The sequence below is a fragment of the Dermacentor andersoni genome, chromosome 3 (genome assembly GCF_023375885.2).
Source record: "Dermacentor andersoni chromosome 3, qqDerAnde1_hic_scaffold, whole genome shotgun sequence".
NCBI lineage: Eukaryota > Metazoa > Arthropoda > Arachnida > Ixodida > Ixodidae > Dermacentor > Dermacentor andersoni.
The window spans coordinates 140325969-140346143 of NC_092816.1; the positions used below are offsets into that span (position 1 = coordinate 140325969).

Sequence of the window (20175 nt, forward strand, 5' to 3'; positions counted from 1 at the left end):
ACATTGCACGAGGTCCTTGAAGTTACTGTGTCGGGGCCTCGAAAGTCCTTGAAAACCATTGAATTTTTTTCTTCAATATTGCTACGAACCCAGTAGAACAACTGTCATGGAGTAAAAACCTTGGCTGAACAGGGGCTTATACGCAGAGCACAGGAAGACTAGAAATGCAGTAGTAGGCGTGGAGGGCCCTGAAAAAAATGTGCCACATCCGCTCGTCTGCCTTATGTTTCTGCACCGACTGTCGCATTTTTAATAGAAGTGCACTTTCTGTTCTGCTCCAATGAACGCAACATTACGAACTCCAGTGTGGGGCAGTCCTTCAGCCAGTGCAGAACTTTTTCTGTACATCCGAGTCAGCTCTGTCATTTTTCCAGCATTGTAGTACAAGATTTGTTAAACTGGTTTAGCAGAATATGAGCAGTATACTCTTAAATTAGCTGTTTATTTGTATGCACAAGTTCAGGTCCTCAGTTTGGTTGCATGACAAATTGCCATACCTCAATAGATACAAGAAACAATTTTATTACAGTTTAATAAAATCCAAACAGTAATAATCACAACAATATAATGACATACATTTCTTTTGGTACGTATACAGCCCATGTCTTGGCAGTGTATAAATTCAACTATACACCGCAAGTACTGTGTCCTGACCACTATTATTCACATGTGTAAAACCATCACAGCAATTCAACAAATATCACAGTAATTAGTGACATACATTTTGTAACTGCTTTACATGAGCATAATGTATACAAATGGTCCCTGTGTACGTGACTAGTGCCACCCGAGTACTATTACTCACAGGTGTAAAACCAACAAAGCAGTTCTTTAAAAAATATCACAGCGCTTAGTGACGTACATGCTGTAACTCCCTTGTAGAAACTTAATACAAACACGTGAGGACACAGAAAGCTAGCAGTGGGCATACATGGGAATACCACCGCCTCAATACTAATTCACAAGTGTAAAACCAACCAAGCAGTTCTTTAAAGAATATCACAATGCTTAGTGACATACATTTTCTAGCTAGCTTATATAAGCTTTATACAAACATGAGAACATACACAAAGCTAGCGGTTCACCCGCATAGAAGTGCGGCCATCTGAACACGATTATTTGCAAGTGTAAGCTCAACAGAACAGTTCGTTATAGTGATGCACATTTTGTAACTGCCTTATACAAGCTTAGTGCAAGCACAAGAATGCAGAAAAATATAAATTAAAAACTTGCTCTATGCAGACACAAACAGATCAACACAAATGGTAAACACCGCTTTGAAGACAAATGTGACTGTGGCAAAGCGCAGTGCTGTGCCGGTTGAAATTGCCACCCACAAAAGTATTGAGCAATGCTTAAACCACAGGCAATAAAGTGCTGAAAGACTGCATCTCTAACGTAACTATTTTAATTCAAATTTCTTGAATATAGGGCTCGCTTGCAGATAAGGCATCTGATCCAACTGACCCGATTTTACACCTGCTACATGCATATAATGCACTCAGATATAACTGGTAATAATAATTATAAAAGGCATTTAAAAACTTGATAGTATGATGAAGATGCATGACTAGAAAAGTTCTGTCCCCCTCGTACTTGTTGAAAAGGTGTAAGTACGACACATGTTTTTTTCCTAAATTTTTGCATTAATGGACAGCCGGGAACCTCGAACCGACACACAAAAAAAGATACTGCTATGTTAATAGTGTTATGAATAATTCTTTGTGAAAGCTTTTTTACAGACAAGTTGCAGTCTCGTTTCTGGAGGTTGAGCTGTATCTTGCAAAATAACTTGAAAAGTGGTCACATGGGAGCATGACACTATGTCATAATGTTCGTTTCAGTTGACTCTCTTGCCCTACAAGTCACTGCTCACTGTGGCCAGTGATGCAACAGCAGTGTCTGTGTGATTTTCATCACACTTCTGTCCTATGCCAACCTTACCAGAGTTGGCGGCACATAGATACCCAAATTTCGATAGTGTTGCTTTCTCAGGTGGTTGCTTTTGATTTGCTCAATATCAGTTGGCACTTCAGCTGCATCAAACTTCTTTTTTACCTCTTCAACAACATCAACAACAATCTTATGACACCTGTGTTGTGCTTCTAGTTGCCTACAAAGACCAGTCAATCTAGCAACAACACTGACAGTCTCTACTATCTTGTAATGGGGGAGAGGTGTGTCCCACCATGTGTTCCACATTGTTGTCACTATGTGGGCTGGCTGGGGAGGCAACAACTGTAATATGTTTGCATTTGCATATATTAAAGTGATGCTTCTACTGTGTTATAACACCTAACTTAGTCTTGCACTTGCTGCACAATAACACTGGCTCACAGTCGTGATGAAAAGCTTTTGTATGTTCAGCAAATGAGTTGTATCCACTACAAAAAAAGTCAGTGATAGCACACATGTTGCTCTACCAGGCCTGGTGTGGTTCCTTCTGACACTGCTGCTGATGCTGACGCGCTGCTGCTTGCTTCGTACACTGTTGCAGCTGCAGTAGACATGGCAGTCTCTGTATCTATTGCTGCCGTGTCATCTGTCCTGGTAACTTCCAAGTGGTATCGGGCTCACTTCTGCAACAGAGATGTTGTTTGCACCTTGAGGGCTCTCATGATCAGGGCCAATAATTTTGTAGGCATTGTCTCCTGCATCGAAGAACCAATAAGAACAGCATGAATTAATAAACATAGCTCTAAAAAGTACGGACATCAAGACTTAACCACAAGCTTTGCACATAAGTGACCGGGCTTAATGAATAATACTTGCAGGAGGAGTTACACAATTGTTTGTGTATATTACAGTAAAGCCTCATCAGAAGATATTCAAGAGGCACGGGAAACATGTCTCTCGAAACCAAAAATTTTGAGACACTGAGGAGCCAGACTAGATCACTTTATTATGCATCATCACTAAAGTATGTTTTGATATTAAAGGGCCCCTAAACCACTTCTCGACATTTTTTTAACATTTCAAGTAAACACGCGTATCGAAATCAGAATGCCGTCACGATCGACGAAGCCAAATGCCAGAGTGCGTAGCACTGCCGGAGCACCACAATATGAAGAAAATGACCCCGTGCGCCTCTCTGGACCTATCCTGCACCCCCCAGTTTGTCCTGACGTCACCAGGCTGTCTCTGATGATGTCACCAGTTTCCGGTGCTGTCGATTGGTCAAACGAAAGTGTACGACTGCCGGCAAGGCCTGCAAGCAAATACACACACTCCTTCTTCCTCGTCGCGTTGCGCGCGATGCCATTGTGGGCAGCCAATGGGGGCAAAGAACAGAAACGCCAACAGAAGGGTCTCCCTATGAGGCTTTTCAACACGAGTCACCATACAGTTCCGTTGTATTAGCGCCACCCCTCGCAAGACGACGGGCCAGCGCGGCAGCAACAGAGCTCGTTGGTGTTGGCCTGTCCCGTAACATTAGGAGGTGTACTAGGCAAGGAAAAGACGATACTGTCCATGTGGCGTGTACCAGATGAAAGAGGAAAATGAGTGGGGACTACTTTTCGATAATCAAACACACGTAGCTCCACTATTACTGCACCGTTTCGAAAAATTCTTGTGGCTACCTGTTCATTGCCTTATTGTGTAGAACTGCAACACCGCAACTAAATTTCAACCTCGGTGGTTTAGGGGCCCTTTAAAGAAGACATTCACAGCTTTTTAGTGACTGTAGATTGTGTTAGCTTCCTTCCCAACTTCTGGAATTTAAACGCTTCACTTTGCAAGCCTTGTTGCTCGCAGTACCTTTGAGGTGCTCTTAGACGCTCGTCAGCTTCAACTGCCGACACTTTCTGCCCTGCACTGTCCTCGTTGCCCTCCTTTTCTGGTTCATGCTAAAAGAGACATGCGCGATTGACTTGTGTAAGGATTACGTGATCTTTACACCCTTCCGAGCACACAAGGTGCACAAAGCGAATGTGTCTGGGTTGTGTCCCTTCGAAGTAGTGAATACTTAAAAAGTCATCCTTAGTAACAAAGGTGTCTCTTGTATAAAGTATTGTTAACGTGGCAAACATCGGAAAACCAACCAAACCATTTTCAGATGTCTCTTACAACCAAGTGCATCTTGTAATGAGATTCTACTGTACTGAATATTTTTCAACTATGGATCATCTGCATGTACATATAGTCACAAAGACATGTTGTGTGGAATGGCGAATCGGGAAACAGTTCGTACTCTTACTTTTTGTCCCTAACATAAGCAGCTGATAACAATATGATAAAAAAGCAGGCAATGAGGCTAGAATGGAACATAATCCTTCAGCTCTAAACAGTTTTTTGGGCCCACATCATTCCCTCATATGACATAAGGAAACAACTTGATTGCAGTAATGGCTGCATGTGATCTGAGTTGATTGAAACAAACTATACGAAAGGTTGTCCTGTATGTAATTTTATCAGATTGCTTTTTAGATGTCCTGCTGGTGATCCTGGCTGCGCGATGCTTCTCATGCTTTTTGGCACGATTCCTTTTTTTCCACTCCACTTTTTTTTCAGATTTTCTCCCCTTTCCCTTCCCCCTTGTGTAAAATAGCACACTTGAAGTATCAAATCTGTTGAACTAACGTGTGTATCAAACCTGTTAACATGTGTGCTTCTCTGTGGTCTGTGTTGTATTTTTGCGCTGCACAATTCAATTCAAGATGAAAGATGGAACGTCCCTGCCTTTAGTTTAATTGTGTGTGTGTGTGTGTGTGTGTGTGTGTGTATGTGTCTCTCTCATGTTTTGAAATATATGTACATTCAGGAGTGCCTGCATGCCCTTTTCTCCTGCTCCAGTGACGAAAAGGAGAGCCTGTTTATGTACCATAGTAAAAAATTCAAAGGTTTTCGCTGTGCCCATTACATCCCTTATCATATGTATCTGTCACAATACAGAGTAGCAGTGGTCCATAATACTAGCCCATCCCAACATAATTATAAATTAACACATACCGACATGCTGCGAAACAGCTGTTGCAAAGCCGCTGGTGAAGGCAATTTCCGCAGCACTGCAGTGGTACAGCCGAGTTCCACCTGTATAGTGACAAATCCATATGCGTGTTAGCAACTCAGTAGTTGCTGATGGTTTCATAAGCTTTACACTACACAATAAAGTAATCTAGACAACTTTTTTGGAACACATACTTAGGACACCACTTAAGCACTAACACGATTAATTGCCCCCAATCTCTCACTCACTAAGGGATAATACTACTGAAACATCGGTGGAGAGCTCAGATTAACACAGCCCATAAAGGACAAGCGTTCTTTGAGGAAAACAGCTATAACAGCGGTTAGTTTTCTTAATCATTTTATGTGGTAGCTTTGATTTAAATGTCATGCAGTACTATAAAATACGAAGTGCCGCATTTCTAGCAGCAGAAGGCGTCGTCAGGCTCATGGTACAACAGATTTTTGCACTGTTTGTCAGTGAGCCGACACATACAAAGAAAACCGAATTCACACATACATATACAGTGTCAAGTGCACTTCTCCTTCTGAAAACGCAGCCACCAGTTCCAATGTTGCTGAAAGGAAAGGTTATATAAAGTGCGAGACTGCATGGAACTGCCACTTATGACTGTAAATGTATGGTCTGCTGATTGCAGAGGTAGTCACATGCTATTTCTAGTCTCTTTTAGAAGCATTACTAAAGGATGAATTAAAATCGATTCATAAGTCACGAATTTCACGCATCCACAGTTTGGTTAAATAACTTGTGAGAAAACGACATGTTTACCTGGAATAGCAACCTTTTTTCCTGCTGCAAAACTTTCCTTCGAATTCATGAAATAACTTTGCAGCGTCATAATATATTGTGTTTCTCGCAACTACTTGCCGGCAGTGGCGAGTTACAGTGTTTATATCCGACTCATTGGGCGACAATACTGCCAAACCCAAATGCTTCACGAACACGAGAACACGTCCCTCGCAGAGAATAGCAACCATATATGCCTCTGTGAGACATGATCGCACCTTTGTGGTCAAAATGTACATTAGAACGACATCACCATCTCATTAAAAAAAAAAGCCTCCGTACAAGGCAGCCGCCAACTGCATAATGTGAAATTGCAACTGATGTCCACTTACTGGTGGCCTGTGTTTGAGTCACTTTTGGCAGTTGACTGGGTGCTGAGAAATGCATGTCCTGGGTTGTCCCTGCAAAACATACAGGGTTATGTCAAATGTTGAAAATATATATATGCCGGCATTTCATCAGTCGCAAAACAAACGAGTAAACTAATAAACAACTGTAATGTAAACAGAGTACACATCATAAGATAGGCTGTCAACTGTTAATTCATTATGCAAAAAACCTAATGCATAGGAAAGACTATATGTATACACACGAAGCTGGCACACAATTTAATTCGCTCTAGGTTCTTCCGTGCAGTATATTCAAATTATTATGTCTCGTGGTTAGAGCAAAATTAGTGTAAATTACGAACTAAATTATCTACCCTGGAAACTTTTCTTCAATATGCACCTGTGCGCGCTTCGAACGAGTAGCGTTGTAAAATTCACGTACATGGCATTTAACATAGTTGCTGAACACGGATTTCCTTCGCCCTGTGTCGTGTACAGTGAGCTACATATATCTGCCCCCCCCCCCCTCCCCTTTTTTGTACTAGCCATACTGGGTGCCACTGCACCTATACGCACGTCAGTAAACCTCACGACACAGGAATGAAAAAAAAAAAAAGACGTGCCAATCACCCATGCCTGCATGTTGTAGTGGGCCTAACCTAACCAAGCATGGGCTGTTGCTTTTTATAGTAAACACAGGCACCGTGCTCATTGCAAGTATGTATCATGTCGCTAAGCAAATATGCAATTTCATTGTACCACTATTTTTTTATCACATGGATATATCTGTTGAGAGGCAAGACAAAAAGCAGTCACTTCTCAGAACTAATCAGCTTTCTTAAAACACATTTTTAACTTTTCAATGACACTTGCTGCTATGTGTTTGTCTCCAGAGAGCATACTTGATTTGACTTTCCAATCAGAGACATTACATAAATATACCATGTTAAGATGACTGCCTGGAGCACGTGAGAATTTTCATCTTCGTGTAACATACTGTATCTTGATTTTGTTGACATTTGGTCAAATGGTACACCCAATATACCCACATACTAGTTTTCTTGTCCAAATAACATGCCAATGTATTTTGATTTTTTGGCATTGGCTCCTCTGCACTACGTGAAGTCGCGCTGCACTGGCTCTTTCACATCCTCGTGTCCTTGCAGCTGCCTTCTTGCGTTATATAAAGCGGGTGCCTGAAAAATATTGTATGCAAAAGTCAACACAAGGGCATGGTGCAAAACAACATCAAGACAGTCAAGGCCATGGCAATAAAAAAGTCTTAGCTCTTAGTCTTCCTAGTGAAATGCATGCAAAAGATCCAAATGACTGCAACAGTCAACTGCTAAACTAACTTCAATTTTTAGATTTAAGCAAAAAAACAAATAAACCACAGTTCATCCTTGTTTTTCATGAATGTTAGAATACTCCTGCTAATGAATAGAATATTGGTCATTTTCAGACGTCATAGGTCTGTCATGAGTCTGGTGTATCGCAAACACCACTTGCGACACATCCTAAGCACGTGCCCAGTGTGCCAACCCCCCCCCCCCCCCCGCACCATCCCTGGTTGTGCCACTGCTGAAGCCATAATTTGAGGATTATAGCAGCAAACATGATGCTCAGTAGGGATGAAAATATTGTCCTTCAGCTCAATGGATATATGGATGTGCCTATAAAAAAGGGCAACAAGGCTTGTTATGGCAAGCTTACCCACATTTCAATACTAACAAGTTCACTGCGGCCTGCATCTAAGCTTACTAGAAGGCATGAACTTATTTTCATGCATGAGGTGCGCAGTGGAGTTCATTTTTGACAGACCCGACTACTGCTGCAGTTTGAAATCTAGCATTTTAGATTCTTGTAGGCATGTAAAAGTTGCAGTTAAACCGCAGTTATTAGTTTATTACACCAACCTATTGTTCTGTGTACGACAGACTGGTAACACGGAATTAAAGCAACATTTTATTTTGATATTTTATTTATCTACTAAATATATTCAAGCGATAAACACATCTTGATCTGCCATGCTATAGCAAAATGCACACATTACGCTTGTAACCCCCAGAGGAAGGCTGATTTAGCTGTTCATATGACATAACTCTGACACGCCAACTCATACTAGCAAATGCACAGGCATGTCCAAAACAATAAGCGTATGCAAAGCGCCCCTGCAATTGTAATTCCACACAGCAGCCGTTATATTCGATGCCGATGCGTAACTAGCTGCTCGACAATTCACCGAGTTCGTAGACATAAGCATCCTTTCAGTTTCGCACCGTGCACGAAAACCGCAACAGGAGACAAAACCAGACCTATGATCACACCATTTTAACATGAGCAAAAACAGTTCAGTCTTAGGGATAAACACTGGGAGAGCGATTTAGTGCGCGACGGCTTCGAGCGACAAAACGGGCCGTCGCTTGAACAGATGGCTCGGTTCTGGAAATCTAGAAATCGTCGCTCGTCGCCCAGAAGTGCTATGAGCGACTAGCCAATAGCGCGAAGCCGGAACTGGATGTACATACATCGCTCAAATACTACCGATTGTCGCGCGGAACGAGCAAATGATTCAATTTTTATACGTGCAAGGATAAGAACGTACTGCAAGACCTCCGGAAATATTTTATGCTACTTTTTATAGTAAAATACATCAACGTAAATTACTAAAGCACGCGTCACGCGTGACTGCAGCCCTCATGCCGGCAACACCGGGGAGGCGTCGCTCAAAATCGTCGCTCGCACGGAGTACGACTTGTAGGCGACGAGCGAACGCGACAGCCATCTCCGTCGCGTCGCTTGTAGCTGCCGCGCGCAAGATCGCTTATATGGGGTTTATACTTTTTTCAGCATAAAACATGGATTCCTCATGCGTTTTCAGTAAGTTCAAGATAACGCGCCCAACTGACCTCTTGCAGCATGCAGCTGAATGCCTGCGGCAAAGTTTCTAACTAGCACTGGTGCTGCACGTAACTTCAGTGGTCGCAGATTCCCCCTGCGCGAGACACCGTCAAGCGCGCGGTTTATTTATGAAAAAAAAGCATGCTGCCAGCAAAATGACGCCTTCTGTTATGTGATTCCGTGGTTCAACAGCGTTCCGTACACAGTAGACTGCCAAACTGAATAAATTCAAACACACAAAACGCACGCTAATCACGCTCCGCATAGGCTCGGAATCACGGGCTGGTGAACTAACCATTTTAAGCGTCCTCTCGCCTGGTGTCTTATTGAACACACCATAGTTCTGGCAGCGCTTGCGATTTTTAAAGCTCTTACGGACAACGGCAAAGTGATAAAATCACATGCAGTTATCGCGACGACTGGCTTTTTCGATTGACATCGAGAGACAGCGCGTACGCCTAGTCCTTTGTCAATCGCGTCGGCTAAGCGCAGCGACGACTTCCTGGCGATAGCATGACATATACGGAGAATGTGCACCTAAGTTAGAATTCACTTACCGTGGAGGATTTGTTGTTATATCCAAGGCATGACGAACGACTGTCGTGTTTTCGTGGCGACGCGAGATGGCAGACACACGATCTCCCTCGGCTGGCCTTTGCTCGCTGAACGGATCTTCTTTCTCCCGTGCTGTGTTGTTCCGCGATCTTGAGCGCGCGCGCGCGCGTTCGAGCCACGCCGAGTGAAAAAGTAGAGCGCTCGCTACGCGTTCCTTTGAACTGCGGCGGCCTGTTCTGTTAGAAGCAAAACGATGTGTTCTTTGCTCAGCGTGCATGAATGATACATTGCCATGTTCGGGGCCAGCCACCTACAGTTGAAGCAGAAGATTACGCTACGTTTTGTTTTCTATTGCCGCAAGAGTCTCTCTTTTCTATTGTCGCAAGAGTCTTTTCACTCCCTCTCTCTGAAGGGGAGAGTGAAAAGCACATTTCACTCTCTCCTTGGTGAGAGAGTGAACAATGCATTTCACTCTCCTCGACATTTTGCGAGAGTAAAACGACGCTTTGAAGAGTGAACCGGCAGCTTCACTCCTGCGATACCCTTCCTAGTTTTTAGAGTGTAGATGGCAAGAAACTGGCGAGGATGACAGCAACATTATTCAATACGCTCTCTTTCTCGGTCTATCGTAGGTAGCACATGCATGAACGTACTACATTAGCGCTATAGGCCACATTCCACAAAGGAAACAAACTACTATGCGATCATGCATGCCACGTGAGAGTAGGGGGTAAGACACGTGGTAGGTTCTAGTGTGGGTTCTACGTGCACGCGGAATGGATGCGGCAGCAACGAGCGACTGCCGTGTGCACCTACATACAGCATACCCATACAAGCAGTTAGGAAAACAACGGCAGTGTACTTCCGTTAGAAAGAACTCGAGGAGGCCGCAAAAGTCCGTGACGGCTGGATATGCGACCCAAGTAGGAGCGCTATAACGTACAGCTATTCAAACTGTTCTGTCACGCGGCTTCGAGAAAACAGCGAAAAATTAATCTGATATGACATGTACGCACTGAAAATTCATGATTAGACTGAACCAAAAAAAAAAGAACTATTTCCGATTACACGCCTTTTTCACAATCATCCCTGCGCTACTGTTGAAAAGATATCGAGCTGTGCCCACTTCGCATGTCGGTCACACGACATCAGAAAACTGCGGGAACTTACCACGTCAAGTGACGTGTGAGTACTGTATGAGTTAAAGATGCTTTACTATGCCGAAAACTGAATATTTTTTTCGGCATAGCCGGAGTCTACCTCATTCCAAAATGAATCGAAGATGGCTGACCGCCAATCGCTCAAATACTGTCTGCTCGGAGCTACCGGGGAAAATGGATTTATTTGCATATAATTATAATTCTTGCGTGGCAAGATAACGTTGCCGAGCCTTTCCGGTAAGTGCACGACATCGCTTTGCCAACTATGCTTAGCTAGGGATGCGTTTTAGCACTATTTTAACCTTTCCGTTTCACACCTCCGCGAACTTCTACCAGCCACTTTAAGCAAAGCAAGGACAAGTGGTCCAATCACCGAAGCCAGTCTTACCCTCCTCATCCGGTTATCTACTTTCACTGCACTAGCTCGGCCACACCGAAATCCTCTCCACGTGCTCGTCATCTCTTGTCAGCCAGTTTGATAAGAAAAACTTGCCAAGGTAGACATTGTCATTCGCATTGAAAGGAAACACAAGTGACTTCCTATAAACTACGAGAGCATTTCATCGGCCTGCTCAAACAACGCTGCGGGTCAGCACCCGGTGCTTGCGTCGGCGGTTGCGTAAATTTGACGTCAGGAAATTGGAATAGATAAGTTGGAATAGCTGGACATTATAGGGGCCCTAGGAGACAATACCAAGTGAAGTCACAGATATCCATGAATGTCCAAGTGAATTTTATTGGTGGGCAGGGTGAAATTTATATGCTGACAGGATGTGGCATACAACCGGTTAGTGACAAGAAACATCTTTAAAAATAAGTCATCTGTATGTGACCATCTGATGTGACCATCTGTATGTAAGTCATCTGTATGTGAACCGCTAACACGTGCGGCACGAACCGAAAAAAAACAACAAGATTCAAGGTTCGCCCAAGAACACGGGATGAGAATTCACAATTATAGCCTCGTACCTTGCAACAAATGATTAGTTATTGTGTGTGCCTTATCATTCCAGCACTCAAACATTGGCTTCCATGGCAATTAATTTCTCTAGCCTCAATTGCCTCCTAATTGTCATCTGGTTCTGATGTTTGGCGATCACCGGTGATCTGATGATGATTACGATGGCCTATGCGGCCTTCCCATTGGTACCGGGTGATGAACGAGAGTTCGGATCGGGCAATCATAAGAAGAATGCGTGCAATTTTCAAGACAGGGCGCCAACCGCGATCGCGAAAAGGGATTCCTAAGGGCCCTCGCACTGCTAACGTCATAATCGTGCTCGCAGAGCCTGTCATTCAGGCACATTCCTGTCTGGCCCGCGTACGTTTTGCCACGAGAAAGGAGGATCACGTACACAACCTCCGCGCATGCCACACATAGTATTTAAGGTTTTCTTGCGCGCTTCCTATAGCCCCTTCACGAGCGCGCTTGCTATACCTTGCAAACTTGAGCGGCTCTCAAAAACCTCCTTCCCTCCGGTGCGTTTGCCCGTCTTTCTCAAACAATGGCAAATGTAACGATACTGCGAGTTCACAGTCATCCTCTGGCGCTGCCTTTTCCCGCCGTCGAGGATTGCTGATACCAACTCGCCCAAACCAGCTACTCCGTGAGAATACGTTCGTCTTATAAAAAAGTTCGTCTGAATAGAAGTGATTCAACTAACTCAAAATCTGCTGTTTCTGGCACACCCAAATACCTGTAAAACAAAATAGTAAATGAAACAGCATTAAAGTCAAAACGCAAGCGGTAAAAATATTTTTTTTATACGTCTTTATTTCTGCGTTTAATAGGCGAAGCCTTGCGGCAGAAAAGGGGTGCTCTATGGGGGAGGGGGAGGGGATGGGACCGGTGCTCTCTTCTTCCTCGAGGTGGAGTGGTCCCGAGGTCGGCATAGGGGAAGGTAAAAAATATTTATTGGATTTGCATGACGTACACACTACTGGTTTATGCGCTCTTATTTAAGCTTTAGAGATAATGTTTGCCGGCGCTGTGCGAAACCTGTGCGCTGATACAAGAAGCTGAATTTCCGACAAGCTTGCTGAAGTATTCTTCGCTGCCCTCGCGTTCTTGAAAAGAATATCCACTAAAGTGTTCAGGGCATTATCACTTGAATCACGTGTGAAGGTGCTCTCTGTGGCTCCTTGGGGCAACATTTCATCACCTAATTGCCAACTTGCAAAGACACATCTTCACATATCATTTATGTGGCACCAGCAATACGTTTCAGACAGCGGGTGCAACGTTGTGGAAGTTACACAAGAAGTTCGGTCACGAAAGTTTATCACTCCGCGAGTTTCGTCAATGCTTCGCTCTGCGCCAACGGCGTTTGTATACTCGTGGGAGCATGCACGTGAGGCTGTCGCGAGAGGCTGCATATAAAAAACTTGAAAAGAAAAACGGCGAGACGCAATATGGTCTAAAACAACACATTAACAGCCCTGTACCACAGTTCGTCTGTTTTTAAGGCTTAAAGCATTTTTCATGCGATAGTGCGCCTATATAAAGAACAGTTTCGCACAATTGCGATCAAGAAATATGGAACTATTTCTCAGTGCGAATGCAGCCACTGCAAAAAGCCTGACAGCGTTGCGCCTGATGTGTGAAACGCAGTACACGTCATGGTCAACGCTGGCGTGTAGCTGTGTTTGCCGAAAGAAACGAAATTTGCTGCTCGTAGGTACCGGTGTCACCCACTTGACGTTTGCCGATCCGGGCCTTTCGCCGATCTTGAGGAACGTACAGGTCTCAGTAGCAACTGTTGAAGACAGGCTTAGCCGAATCAGTGGTTCGTTTCAAGCAGGTTTATTTCGCATTGCGTCTACGTGAAAGCAACAAAATGTTCATCCATCATTTCGCATATCAGAAAATTCCAACTTTTCGTTCAGGTTGAAACAATCTCCAAAGCAACATTTGATATAGAGCGTGATCATCTTTAAGTTCTATGGAATTTTTAAAAAATAGCCTGTTCGAGATACCATAATTCTAGTCCTTGAGCCTTATTCAGAGAGTCCTTATTCAGAGAGGCGGACATTACTTACACGCGAAATGTAAACAGATATTTAACTAAATAAAAATGCTCTAATTATCTTCTGAATGAATTACCTCATGACACATATTGCAATTTGCGAATTGTACACGGTGAGGTTGCAAGGCGTATCCACTTGTGATTAATTTCCAAAATGACGGCAGTTTAGAGATATGCGCCATCAAACTCGCTGCAAAAATGCGCTGTTGTTCCACTTACTTTTTAACAAAATGTTGTTTATGCACTGAAGCACAAAGTTAACCGCCCATGTATTTCGTCCCACACATTGGGAAATAACACTTTTTAACTGGTGTCATACCGGTAGTTCATTTCACGCGGATACGTCTTGAAAGCTCTCCGGCTACAATTCGTAAATTTCAATCAGCGATGTTAAGTAATTAATTCAGAAGTTAATTAGTGAACTTTTGTTAACTATATCATTATGTGCTTCGACTTCTTGTGCTAGCAATATCCACCTATTGGAATATTTCAGCTCAGGGGCACAGTCAATCTGCCACAGTCGATTTGTAAAAATTCCATAAAACTTAAAATTCATCACCCCGTGTGCCTTTCTCATCTTTCATGCAGATAAGCCAAGGGGAAAACAGGACCGCAGTTCCTTGCCACGAGTGGAACTACGACATCACGAACAAGGGAGACAGCATCGTGAGCCGTTTCAACCTGGTTTGCGACCGCGAGTTTCTCTACGACTTGTCTTTGGTCGTCCCCATGATCGCTTCCGCCCTCGTGGCTCCGCTGCTCGGCTTGGCATCAGACCACGTGGGCAGGAAACCGGTGATGCTAGCCGGTGCGTTCGGCCAAATTCTCGCCACTTTCGGAAGGGGCTTCGCGCAGACGTACCCATTCTTCGTCTTCACCCGGGTCCTGGCATTCGTGGCGACAGACGTCACCTTCCTCACCACGTTCATATTGATCCATGAGGTCACCGGGAACGAGCGTCGCTCGATATTCACGGTCCTCGACACCGCCGTGCCGGGAGTCCTGGTCCCGCCGCTGATGCACGCGTTGTCTCTCCTCGAGCCGCGCTGGGCGCTGGCCGAGGCGATCACCTTCGTTGCCGGAGGCCTGCTGGTGGTCTGGTGCTGGCTGCAGGTAGAGTCTCCCGCGTGGCTCATCGCCACCTGGGACTTGCCTCGAGCCGAGGACGCGGTCCTGCTGGCGGCCAAGACAAACGGCATTGACGTGACGAAGGCCCTGTCTTCCTTTGCGCTCATTAAAGAGCAGCTGCGCAAGCTGGGTAAGGTTTACGCCGCGGAGGCTCCGATGGAGGGCATTTTGGAGACGGTCAAAATGCGTCGCCGCGCGGCCTCCGTGTTCCTGGCCAGGTTCGCGTTAGACGCCACCTTCATCGGCCTCTTGACCAACGACGTGGACACGGGCATTCCCTGGCAGGTGGCACACGTTGTTTTTCTGACGGCCTACTACGCCTCGATCTGCGGCAGCATGTGGAGATACGGAATCCGGGAGACGCTGTCTGGTCTCATGATCGTCCTGAGTGCCTTCGCCGTTTTCGAGGCCGTGGCGATCTTCACCGGTCAACAGACGGTGGCGCGTTTTCTGCACGTTGGCATGAAGGTGGCCGTCTGCGGCGCTATGAGCGTCACGCTCTGCTACACGGCCGAGACCTTCCCGACGGCCGTGCGGAACGCCGGCATCAGCCTTTCGCACTTCTCCGGCGGCCTCGGCGACGTCGCGGCCATCGCCGTCATAGCCCTCGGCGAACCGCATGTGTTCTACGCGCTGTCGGCCTTCATGGTGCTGCTAAGCGTCGCGGCGATCCAATGGCTCCCCAAAGTCTCTATTGAGAGACCGCAGCGGCCGCGATCGCCTAGCGAGCTGAGCGAGCGCGAACGAAAAGCGGTGCTCTTGGCATCGCTGGACTCCCGCAGGATGTCGACGCGCAGACGCAGGGAGAGCAGTCTGAGAGAGCACTGTAATCTGTCTTATTGATTGTCCGAGTCACACTACACTATGTACTGCAATTACCGAAAGGGCATGCCTGTTTCACAGTGCTCAATAACGTGTGTTGAACTTACCGGCTGCATATACGTGTTCACTGTTGTGATTTGAAGATCACTTTGTTATGAGTACTAGGAAGAAATGTTTTCTGTGTGATAAAAATTGTATTCATAACATGAAACCCTGTGGACAGGCACGCAAAAAAATACCGGACAGCAATTATCTTCATACCATGTTTTAAGAATGATGGCTACGGGGATTTAGAATGGAAACGACCATCGCTTACGGAACACGAAAGGGAATGTCTGCGCGACAGTAGCACTATGGGACATTGTATTTTTTCGTCCCTGCGTAAACATGGGCTTTTAAATTTAGTTATTAAATTTATATGACGATACCGACGATCATGTACCCTGGTTGTACGCGTACATATATACTCATTAGGTTCTCGCAATTCCGCTGCTGCCCTACGACTCCTTGGTTTTCGTCCACGTCTTCGTTTTCTTTTGTAAAGTGATCCAGGCGTTGGACGACTGTGGCAACGACTGTGTAGACTGCTTAGGACGGTGCTTGTCCGTTTCGCTGGAATTCACTGGCGCAGGATTTGCACGGCACCAACAATTTCTTTTTTCTTCTGTCCAAGAATCACGCGTCATGGTGTATGCTAACTGCCGCATTGTTCATATTTGGACAATTTGGGCGTGTGTAGGTGCGGTGCGCAAAAAAATGAAAAACGTTCTTTTTTTCCAGTCGGAGTAGGGGAGGCAGGCGACACTCAAGATTGGTGATCTCAAGACAGACATTCGAGCTCGAATCTAGGGAAACGCCGCAATGGGCGGTAGTGTCGCCACTTCTCTGCAACATAGCAATGGGGGGCTCTCTCGGGAAAGCTCTCTGCCATTGGTGGGGTCAGTCGGCACGCTTTATGCAGATATAACCATCTGGTGCACCAAAGGAAGCGAAGGGTAAGTTGAAACAGGCCTCCAGACGGCACTAGATGAGGTCGAGTCATATTTGGAAAACCCGGAACTGAGATGCTCGCCTAGTAAATGCGAGCTACAATTTTATATGCCAATCAGAAAGTGCCCCAAGCCCAAGGGTTGGAAACCGTTCTCGGACGTTGATATCAATCTAGTTAGACGTGATGGAAGCCTCATTCCCAGAGTCGACTCTATCCGTGTACTAGGTATGGTAATTGAATCCAATGGGTCCAACAACCTCACGTTGGCTAGAATCACCACGAAAACGGAAAATGTGATTAGGCTCATCAACAGAGTCTCTAACAGAAGGGGAGGCTTGAAGGAAAACAATCTGCTGAGGCTTTTCCACGCCCTCCTTATGAGTGACATCATTTATGTAGCAGCTATGCACAATTGGCACACTTCAAAGAAAAAGAAGTTGAACATCCTCATTCGGAAAAAAGCATCAAAAGGGTACTCGGCATCCCCATGACCGCCAGTACAGAACGCTTCTATCAACTGGGAGTACACAATTAATTGGAGGAGATTATCGAGGCGCAGGAATTGGCCCAGCTGGCTCGGCCGTCCTGCTCTACGGCAGGGAGAATTCTGGCCATCCCTGGTCTTAACCCAGTAATTGCTGAAGAGAGAAGGCAACAAATCACTGACGAGCCTGATATTGAAACCATTAGGCCACGGACGCATGTATCGGCAAGCGAATGAAGCGCCCTTATGAATTTATCGCGGGCATGCCAGTGCCTTGAGACGCTTGGCGCGTTTCGATTTGGCTACCTGGACAAGCTCAATCATTGCAATTAATAGCAATTGTACGCGTTCCCAGCGTCTTCTGCACTTCGAAGAATACAGATTGCGCTGAAATATACGACAATAATAGCGTCCTCGATCACCTGCACCGGTGCGCACCGACCATCCTCGATCACCGGAAGCGCACCCTGTTGGAGTGGTTTTCCGTTGCTTCGTCTCGCACCGAGAAAATTGGCGGTGCGCCGGGGTGCAATCCCAGCAAGCGCTGCGGGACGCGCGACGCGCGCGCGCACAGCCGACTGCAGAACCACAGACGCTCTGGCCCGATAGCTTGCTGCGGTTGCAACGGAGTTGGCGGAGTTAGCTAGTGGAGATGTCGGCAATGAGAAAGGAAGCGCTAGTAGTTGCCGCAATTGATGAGCTTTCTTCAAGTTTGTCTGACAGCGAAGACGACGTACATGCTGATCGATCTCGTGCAAAAACAATGTGGTGAAGAGCGACCGAAAGTGGACAGGTTCGTTGAAACGGCTCGTCAGGAACGGGTCGTCAGGATTAATTATAATATCCATTGGTGTTTGCTTGCAACCAGGTATGTCGGAGCACGCCGTTTGACAAAGCTCGAGCGCTTGCCGCGGATGCTCAGCACCTGCAAACAATAAAATGTGCGCGCGCGCGTGTTCGCGCACGTTTTGCGCGCCAGGGGCAAAGTGGCGCTGCATGCAAGCACCCTGCACGGGGTGCAGTTTTGTCCTCGATGTTGACCCTCCGCAGTGCGCCACCACCGCGGTGCAAAGCGCACCTTTTCGGTTTCAGGGTAATTCCGGGGCAAGGTAATCGAGGACGCTATAAGATTTATACAGCGTAATATACAAAGCCACAAGAACGTTTGAATCCACAAGCACGAAGATCAGACAAATCCATGTACTTCCCATCATTCCCATGGTAGGACAACGACTGCAGCGCCAGAGTTCCCTCTAGTAATTTTTGTAGGAAACTCTATGTCATCGGACATGACGCAGCGTGTCCACTAAGAAGCACGAGATAGGAGCCAGGTTGCCGCATGACACGTTTCTAAACGTTTGCACGCACCGGCGCGCCAATCTTTTCGGGCTCCATGCGCAGGCTTCGCGGCGGCGACGCTAGATGGCGCCGAGTTTTCTTAGGGAAGTGCGAAACAGGAGTCTCGCTGGAGTATGCACCTCATACAAAACTCGTTTCGACGGTGGTGACACGTTGTGTATTTTAATATATTGATTCAATGGTAAACGCAATGCCGTTGACAGTCATCGTGAAACGGGTTCTGCCAAATTTTTACGTTTTATTGCGGTAAACTATATGGAAACTTCAGGCCGCAATTTTGCTGTCGCTCTGCTGTCCCAAATGCGAGAAGTATGACCGTCATGTGTACCCGCTGCAGATGTGAGGGCAAAGATGTGAAGGCCAACAGAGAAGGATGGTGGCTTTATGCGCATTCTTTTCCCGCGCGCCAGATGTAGGAGGTCACGTGATTGAGCCCGCGCCGCCCCACGGCCAGGATAGAAGTGGTGAGTGCGCGTCTCCTCTTCTAGTCCGGCCGTGGCTGCCTGGAAGCCGTGTGTTGGAGATTACCTGCTGCGGGTACCAGAGCGAAGGGGGAGCACGCAAGGGCAAACCGACATGGCTGGCGGCTTCATGCGCTCTGTCCGCCCGTGCGCTTAGTGTTGGAGGTCGCATAAGTTGAGTTTTAGCCATGGCGACACGGCACAGGCGAAATAGTGGAGTGAGCGGCAGCACGAAGCCTTCACTTGGGACACGCACTCGCGCTCTGAGGTGACCGCGCCTCTGATAACGCCAGGACAGAGAGTGCTCGCGTTCTGTTCATGTTTGACAACGCGAACGCGCCACCATGCTTGTTCAGTTAGTAACTAGTTCGTAACTATACAAGCACAAACCTACGTGTTTTCTTCAATAGTTTGCTATCGCTATCGCTCCTTCGACTTTCGGGCGAAATTGCGGCCTTTTTATTTATTCCATTGTTTTCATTCATCTTTCTGCAATTCTGTTTTGATTCTAATCAACCAATCCTCCACTTTTGTTCTACTGCTTTTACATTTCTTACTGAGTATTTTATTTGAACGTACCCTGTACTTGGCGCATCCCCCGAAAGGGCGTCTGCCTCGACATCACAAGGAAGTGACCATCTTCGTAACATTAAGCGGAGGAAGAACAGCGTCGACCGTACATACGTCGGATTGCTCTGTAACGAGGCATCCTCATTATTAACACTAGATCGAATCATTTCTATAATCTAGCATCTTGGTCGCAATTCGCATAACCACTTTTAAAAAAAGGAAGACAAAAGAGAAATAATTTATTATCGCTATTAAATAAATATAGGTAGCAACAAGTTAAAAGCGAGAGTTTCGAATTATGTTTTCATTTCGAACCTTGGCCAATTCCCCCCCCCCCCCCCCCACCTCGTGGGTACGCGCCCCAAGTATAAGGAAGAAGAAGAAGAAGAAGAAGAACAAGGCATTTTTGTAAGTGAGGAGCAAGCAAGCAAGCATTCGGCGTATCCTTCCACCGGCAGAACCTAGCGCACTAGAAATTGCCTTCACAACCGTTGTAGAGAACGGTGATGCCAAAGTCTGGAAAAGCCCATGGCAAATCCCACATTCAGACGACGTCTACAATGCCTAAGGCGCCCTCTCCCACCGTAAATACCCACAAGGAAGCAGAGTCGCGCAAGTCCACGGGGGCAGCCAG

General features: G+C 46.0%; 1 protein-coding gene across 3 annotated transcripts; it reads right to left on the reverse strand.

The window, feature by feature from the left end:
* Positions 1-777: 777 nt before the first annotated feature.
* LOC140216779 (uncharacterized) lies at positions 778-9644 on the reverse strand. Of its 3 annotated transcripts, XM_072287313.1 has the most exons (5): positions 9543-9644; positions 7138-7280; positions 6088-6156; positions 4951-5031; positions 778-2651 (listed from the first exon to the last, which is right to left on the reverse strand). In XM_072287313.1, the coding sequence occupies exons 2-5, from the start codon at positions 7184-7186 to the stop codon at positions 2539-2541; spliced, it is 312 nt and encodes a 103-aa protein (XP_072143414.1). In that variant the 5' UTR covers positions 7187-7280; positions 9543-9644; the 3' UTR covers positions 778-2538. The 3 variants fall into 3 exon arrangements, 2 of the variants coding, with proteins under 2 accessions (XP_072143414.1, XP_072143413.1); XM_072287312.1 differs by lacking the exon at positions 9543-9644 and having other exon boundaries at positions 7138-7611; XR_011893465.1 differs by lacking the exon at positions 9543-9644 and having other exon boundaries at positions 778-2579; positions 6088-7611.
* Positions 9645-20175: the final 10531 nt, after the last annotated feature.